The sequence below is a fragment of the Lactuca serriola genome, chromosome 8, assembly GCF_051521515.1.
Source record: "Lactuca serriola cultivar US96UC23 chromosome 8, Lser_US96UC23_V15, whole genome shotgun sequence".
Classification (NCBI taxonomy): Eukaryota; Viridiplantae; Streptophyta; class Magnoliopsida; order Asterales; family Asteraceae; genus Lactuca; species Lactuca serriola.
This window is the reverse complement of record NC_136415.1, coordinates 79,860,131-79,867,716: the sequence shown is the minus strand read 5'-3', so window position 1 is coordinate 79,867,716 and position 7,586 is coordinate 79,860,131. Positions and strand designations below refer to the sequence as shown.

At 36.0% G+C, this 7,586-nt stretch overlaps 1 protein-coding gene across 1 annotated transcript; it reads left to right on the top strand.

Moving 5' to 3' along the window:
- The first annotated feature begins 4,629 nt into the window (after window positions 1-4,629).
- Window positions 4,630-6,993, top strand: LOC145070510 (E3 ubiquitin-protein ligase RFI2-like). Its single transcript, XM_079017448.1, has 6 exons — window positions 4,630-4,918; window positions 5,575-5,735; window positions 5,798-5,853; window positions 5,938-5,963; window positions 6,039-6,306; window positions 6,432-6,993. The coding sequence occupies exons 1-6, from the start codon at window positions 4,750-4,752 to the stop codon at window positions 6,649-6,651; spliced, it is 900 nt and encodes a 299-aa protein (XP_078873574.1). The 5' UTR covers window positions 4,630-4,749; the 3' UTR covers window positions 6,652-6,993.
- The last annotated feature ends 593 nt before the right edge of the window (window positions 6,994-7,586 follow it).

Genomic DNA, 7,586 nt, shown 5'->3' with positions numbered 1-7,586 from the left:
ATCTTGTTGAATACCCTTTCTTCTTTTTCATCCTTTAACCTAACATTTTTTTAATTTTTCTTCAAGAATGGAAAAAGTCCAAGCTGTAAATTCTGGCAATGGCTGGATGAGGATGAAGGGAGGACAGATGGAAGAAAGCCTTACTGGAGGAAACCAGAAGAAAGCTGTAATTTAACCTTGAAAATTTGCACTTTGGAGAATGAAATCAGCATATGTAGAATGAAGATCGAAGAAGAAAAGAACACCAATTTTGTTAATAGACAGGAATTAGACAAAGTCAAGTGGGAGTTGTTTACTCACAAATTGGCACTGATTTTGTTATTTGTATTGTATGCGAAAATGTGGATTTCATTGTAGTTCATGATGTATTAGGGTTAATGATGTAGTTTATGATTAAAACATGACTGGTATTAAAATGATGTACTTTATGTATGTTATGAATGGATGGAATTTTTGTTACATGTTTTTGCTTCTGAAGTTTTTGTTACATGTTTAGAATGAAAAGTAATTAAACACTGGAATGGAATGAAAAGTAATTAAACATTGGAATGGTATACATTGAAACATTGGAATGTAATATAATATAATCTAACATGGGAATGTAACATTGGATTCCAGGAAACATTGTTTACAAAACAGTGGAATTAAACACAGTTACAGATGCATTACTGCCAAAAGGTACACATATTACTAGACAAAAGATTCCCAGTCAATGATGCCAAAAAAACAACAAATTATCAAATTCTAATCCAATTCCATTGGTTTATCACAACTACTCCCCTCTTTTCCCTCCCACTTCTTTCTTATTTGGATTTTTGTGATTCTTTCTGAAGGTTTCCTTCTTCTCTTTCCCTGTAGAACCTGAAATGCTGGTACTTCCATCATATGCTCCTCTTCCACTGGATCTTGGACTGCAGCCTGTCCTTGGTCATCTTGTCCAACTGGATCTTGAATTACTTCAACTTCAATCTGTTCAACTTGATCTACATCTCCAGCCTGGTATTCACCTTCTTCAACTTCAACTTCAACAAGTGCTTCAACATGTTCTTCAAGTTCAACCTGTTCTTCAACCCCTCCAACTTCAACCTGTTCTTCAGCTTCAACCTCAAGTTGGTCTACATCTTCATATGTATGATTACCCTCTTCATAATCAACTTCATAAGACTCCACCTCACTATCAGGCTCCCTTTGAACTTCACTGTCACTATCACTTTCCAAATCAACTTCTTGATGCAATTCAACCTTCACTTTACCTGTTATGAAATAACTCAAATGTTAGAATTAGAAGCTGTTTTATTGTAATCAAAAGGTAAATGAGGAGAAATACCTTTTTTGTTGGCTTTTTTATTTTTTAACTTTGACTTTGGATTTGAGGATTCCCCAATTGGTTTTTGAGGACATTTTGCTTTATTATGCCCTGATTCTCTGCATATGCTGCATCTCATAGCAATTCCTCTTTTTGAGACTGTATGCTTATTGCCCTTTAGTTCATTCTCAATCTGATCCCTTTTCCTTTTTGTTGATGGTCTTCCTGGCATTCTTCTCATTTTGGGAGGCAATGGCTTGATGTAATCCACATCAGGCCACATATCACTACCATTTAGTGGCTTAATGGTGTACAAGTAGGCATTAGAAAACATTCTTGTGGTTAACCATGGTGATACATAGTCCTCTGGATCCCTATTGAGGTTTGAAATTGCAGCATATGCATGTACACAAGGGTAACCAGTTAATTGCCAGCCTCTACATCCACATGTTTTCTTACCAAGGTCTACAGTATATGCATCTTGTAAAAGTCTCACTTCAAATTGTTGATAACTAGATGGAACAACTCTCCAAAATCTGTCCACATACACTTAAATGTAAGTATACACAATTGAATGTCAAACATATAAGTTGTAAGTATATAAAAGGTATTCAATCACTAACCTTTGAAGTGTCTTAATCTTGGACAATTTCAGTCTGATGGTAGGACATATGTTTAAGTCTCCCCAAGAACTTCCCTTACTTTTTTGTATACACAGTCTCTCTATCACATAAATTCTAATTTCCTCTAACATAGTGATTAGAGGTCTCTTCCTGGCAGCTGCAATGATTGAGTTAAAACTTTCAGAAACACCATTTTCATATGCATCACATGCCCTATCAGTTTGAAAGAATGCTTTACTCCAAGTTTTAGGGTCCTTCTCCATTAGATGATCATATGCTAGTGGTTCTATCTTCTTGATTTCATTCATGTGTTGCTCAAATTTAGCCTGGGTAGTAGAAGCAGCAGCTCTCCAGAAAAGTGTATTGAACTGTTGACCCTTGAATTTTTTCATGAAATTAGCACATATGTGTCTTGCACATTGTCTATGCTCTGCTGCAGGTACCCTTTCCTTGACAGCCTCAAGTAATCCCTGTCAGCATTACAAACAAAACATAAACTTCATATAAATTAAGTATTAAATAAAGAGACCATATAAAATCATTACTTTATGCTGGTATGATATTAATGTCAACCCATGTCCATTTCCCATTCCAATGTCATCAAGGAGAAGGTCAACAAACCACTTCCATGTTTCCTTACTCTCAACTGCAACCACAGCCCAAGCAAGAGGGTAGATATGGTTGTTTGCATCCCTACCTACTGCAGCAAGCAACTGACCTCTGCAAACACCTTTTAAGAAGCAGCCATCTAGTCCAATTACCCTTCTACAACCTTTAATCCATCCATCCTTCACACCTTTTAAACATACATAGAACTTTGAGAAGTAAGTGGCTCCATCAGGCATGGCATCTACATCCATCTTCACTGTTGATCCAGGGTTAGTCCTCCTTAGCTCTTCTCCATAGCTCCAAGTTTTAGCATAGTGTTCCTTTAAAGTACCCTCTATCTCCTTAAATGCATACCTCCTTGCATTTCTGCACTGTCCCACACTTGCAATCAAATTAAATGTCTTGCTAACTTTAGCCTTCAATTTCCTCACACTCATTTTTGGTTTCTGGAGAATCTGATTCATGAAATGATTACCTATCCATTTATAGGTAACAATGGACCCAAACTTGAAGACTCTTGAGCAATTGTGGTTATCAATTAAAGATTTAATCTGGAATGACCTTTCATTGCTCATCCAGGTTGCCCACAACCTAAAGGGACAACCTTTATTATTCTTGTTCTTCTTACCTTTACAACACTTCACCCGTAACCTGTTATGATCACTTTTTTCGTACCACAAGTCATACCCATTCTTCACTGCATAATTGGTTAGACATAGCTTCAATTGCATTGGGTTTGCAAACTTCATACCTAGAATTGGCATCATCTTATCCCATGCTTGGTTCTCATCATGGACAGGGAATACAACCTTCTCATCTTTTCCATCATTAGGTTCATCATCATCACTAAGCTTACCTGAAAGTTTGTTTAAAAAATCGTCACCAACAGTTTTGTTAAAGGTATGGACTTCTTCATCCTCTTCATGCTCATATGCCATAATACCATCCAAGTTATCATCTTCTTCACTATCATCCTCTTCTACATTCTCATCCTCTTCTTCACTATCATACCCATTACCATCTGATAACACCTCATTTTCAGCCCAATCAAGGATTGGATCATTTTGTTGGTCAATGTAGACATCCAACTCAGCTTCAGGAGTATAAGTAGCTTCAACAAACTCCCAATAATCAGCATCACTGTCGATTCTTATAATACCCTCACCTAAGGTTTCCTTTCTACTACAGTAGTACACATTATCACAACGTCCATTTGTTAAATTCCTAAGCCACAAAAGAAACTCTTTGTAGGAAAACCCTCCAAAATCGACATCACGTACTGTTATCTTTTCGAGGTCTAAGTATTTCAACGGATTTCGGGCAAATACTCCACTGTAATGAACATCTATAGTTAAATACATACCTGTAGGTGATTGGGACGCCATCTTACAGTCGACTTCAACACGTGATTATGATGAATTTGGTGAATCGAATCTAGGTGGATCGAATCTACAATCGGTGATTATGTTGAAATTGAACGTATAGAGCCCTAATTAAATGAGAGAGGGGAGTAATGGCCACGTAAGAATCCACGTAATTGAACGTATAGAACCCTAATTAAATGAGAGAGGGGAGTAATGGCCACGTAAGAATCCACGTAATTAGTTTTAAATGAGTAAAACTGAGTAAAAACGATGCAACCGGTTAAAACGGGCAAAAACAGTTAATAGCCGGTCATATTACCTTAATATGAACAAAACTAACAAGTTTGTTCCATTAATGAGAACAAAAAAAAGAATATTACCTATATGTGGACAATCGAAATAGTTACTTACCTTAATAAGTCATTTTCCCAAAAAAATATGATGTGTGATAGCTACCATCGTTCCTTATAGCCTTATGGTTAAAATATTCTACACATATTTTGTAGTCTATGGAAATTCAATTTTTATTTCCCAAAACACATTGACCAAAATATATTTACTTTATAAAATAAAATTAAAAAAAAAAAAACCGAGAACCGGAGTATACATGTTGTAATAAATCCGTGGCCGTCGTAATCGGTTCCATTGGCCACGTAATCTGACAGGCCGGATTGAATGAGAAACTTTAGTACAAATCAGATTATATAATCCGAAATATTTTCCATATATTCATCTATTTTTCCCCGAATTTCGTCTCAGATAATCTCCTTATCTCAACGTGTTTTACGCTGATTCGATTCAATGTAAGAATTTCGATTTACACCAACAGAAATTTTGTGATAAAGTCATGGTTGCTTCAAAAATCACTGACGTCATCAATGCCGATGTCGCCGATAATGCATCGCCGGCGTTAGGTTGCTCTTCATCGGTTCCTTGCTCGATTTGTTTCGATTTAGTCATCGATGAAGGGGAGAGGTCCACAGCCAAGCTTCAATGCGGCCACAAATTTCATCTCGGTGAGAACCATTTCGATCTTTTATTTCGATTCAAATTGTGAATCGATCGTTCGCAGATTTCAAAACTCAACGTTGGTTCATCAGTTGCAATTTTTGTTTTACTTACAACAATCGCTAATTGTACCCGAACTTTGTGACTTGACATTTTGTCGATTCTAAGTGCAGTGACCAAATTTATGTATGCATATATATGCAATGTCGTTTTTTCACTTTGAGAATTGAACTTGTTTAATATATTTTAAACTGCAATCTGGACTCAAGGTGTTGAGGATGCTATAGAAGTGTTTATTGGTGCATAGGTAATTATAGAACCACTTTAGAATTTATCATCACATCATTCTGGACTACTTGTGGTGACAATTTGGGAGGAAAAGAAGATAAGAGTCGGAGAAAGTAGTAGTAGGTTTGGTTTCTTGTTTGAGATGAAGGGTAAAGATTGCTAATAGCATTATTAAGCTCATTCTACTGTATTCCATAAGTTCAATACAGTTCATCAACAACTGAAGTAATCAATACTGAAACTAGAACAGGGTATAACGACACTGAAACTAGATATTATCTCATCATAACCTAATCCCTACCTATGAATGTATTGCATAATTTTCTTACTACAGAATGCATGATTTAAGTTTTAACCTGGTTGTGATATACAACAGATTGCATAGGATCGGCTTTTAATTCCAAGGGAACAATGCAATGTCCAAACTGTCGAAAGGTTGAGAGTGGCAGATGGCTGTTTGCAGATGCAATTTCTGAGGCTAGTGCAAGAGACTGGATTCCAAATGAGGGCCCACATGACTTAAGCTACTCCAGAAGGGTGAGTTACTTAACAGTTAACATATTCTTTCATCATATTTATTAACAGAAACTTTTTTTCAGCCATTTGGTTTTCACTGGTGTCCTTTCAGTGGATTTACAGTTCATTCATCAATTGAGTAAGCCAAGTCTCCTCTTTATACTGTAAGTTAATCAGATATGGAAATAATGACTGACCTTTATGTATCTGTAAATGTTTTCAGGGAATCCGAACCTTCATTAAATACATGTAAGCTTTTTCAACATTTGATGCTATAAAATAAATAATACTACACCAGTAAATAAAATAATGTTGTGTATGCAGTTACTAACTTTCAGGCAAACCATCCTATGATTATTGACCATACCCCTTCAGCTCCCTCTTATATTTCATATTTTCAACCAAGTGAACATGCTAATAATTTCCATCATCCCTTGAATTCCATATCTACCCCTCGTGCCACTAACATCCAACACCCAGCTTGGGGGTGGAACTGTCATTTCCTTCCTTACAATGCGGACAGAGACCACGGTATTCCTGCCACATTGAGATCCACCTCTTTTCTTCATCCACTGCACTATAATACCCAACAGTAAGCTCTACCATTTTTTTTTCCTTTCAATTTCATAAATAATACAACAGAATGGAATGGAGTATTATTACATTCCATTATCAATATTTTAAAACTTTTTCCTAGCTAAAATTTAACATTTTTAGGAGATTGCGTATGGTGTTGCCAGCTGTCAGCAATCGAGGTAATCATGATGGAAGGCGTGGGTTCTACATACATGAGCATGAACATGAACATGAACAAAGTTCCTACAATTCTTATTATCGTACACATGAAAGAGAGTATGACTCATCACATGTTCCCATCATGAACAACCCCCGGGGATCAGGATCAGGATCATTTCATCATCGGACTCACTGGTCTTAAAAAAATAAAATACTTTCACAAATTTTACAAACACAAACAGTCAACCATTACATATTATTCAAGAATATTTTATAAGAGAGATTCCACTTAGATTGATTCTGGGGAGTGGGAATCGGGGTATTTGCCTATTTCTTCTTGGATGACCATATGAACATTTCTATATATATACACACACACAATTGGTAACCAGGGAGAACTTTGTAATTTTGTATATTTCTATGTGTTGATATTGTGAAAAACGATATATTTGTAGTTGTATGCCCTTACAATGAGGCGGAGATAGTAGCCATTAGATTTGATCTCGACCGTCCATCAAGATTGAATTTGAAATTATCTTTTCTCTTTGATGGTGTGGTTACTATATTCCATTGTGAAACCAAATTTTCATATACCAACCATATCAGGATATATAAATTTCTTTACATCACAATCACATACATACAAAATCATAAACGAGTCTTTGTTGTATGGGTGGCAAAATGATTGTTTTGGGCATGATTGGGTAACCAGTCAAAACATGCAATTTTTTAGGACTGAACTTTTTGTCCTGTTTCTTAATTTAATTATATGTATAAAGTATCATTACAAAAGCTATTATTAAAATAAGGATTTAAATTTTTTAATAAAGTTACGTAATAGGTTGTAAACAAACTCTAAAATGCATTTTAGATCACTTTTAGACCGCTCACTTATAGATAATTTGTCATTTTCTGTTGAAAAAAATTAAGGTTAATTTCGTTAATTTAGACAAAATATAAAACTTTCAAGTCATAGGGGTGTAAGTGAGCCGAGCTACTCACGAGCTACTCGGGATCGACTCGTTAAAAGCTCGACTCAAGATCGAATTAAACGAGCCCGAGCCCAAATATGAGGCTCGTTTATTAAACGAGCTCGAACCGAGCTTCAGCTAGTGGGCTCGCGAGCCTAAATGAGCC

Excerpts from the sequence above, each read along its gene's own strand:
- LOC145070510 (XM_079017448.1), top strand. The coding sequence starts at position 4,750 with ATGGTTGCTTCAAAAATCACTGACGTCATCAATGCCGATGTCGCCGAT. Across the intron at positions 5,854-5,937 it reads ACAGTTCATTCATCAATTGA|GGAATCCGAACCTTCATTAA; the intron begins GTAAGCCAAGTC and ends AAATGTTTTCAG. Across the intron at positions 5,964-6,038 it reads CGAACCTTCATTAAATACAT|TTACTAACTTTCAGGCAAAC; the intron begins GTAAGCTTTTTC and ends TTGTGTATGCAG.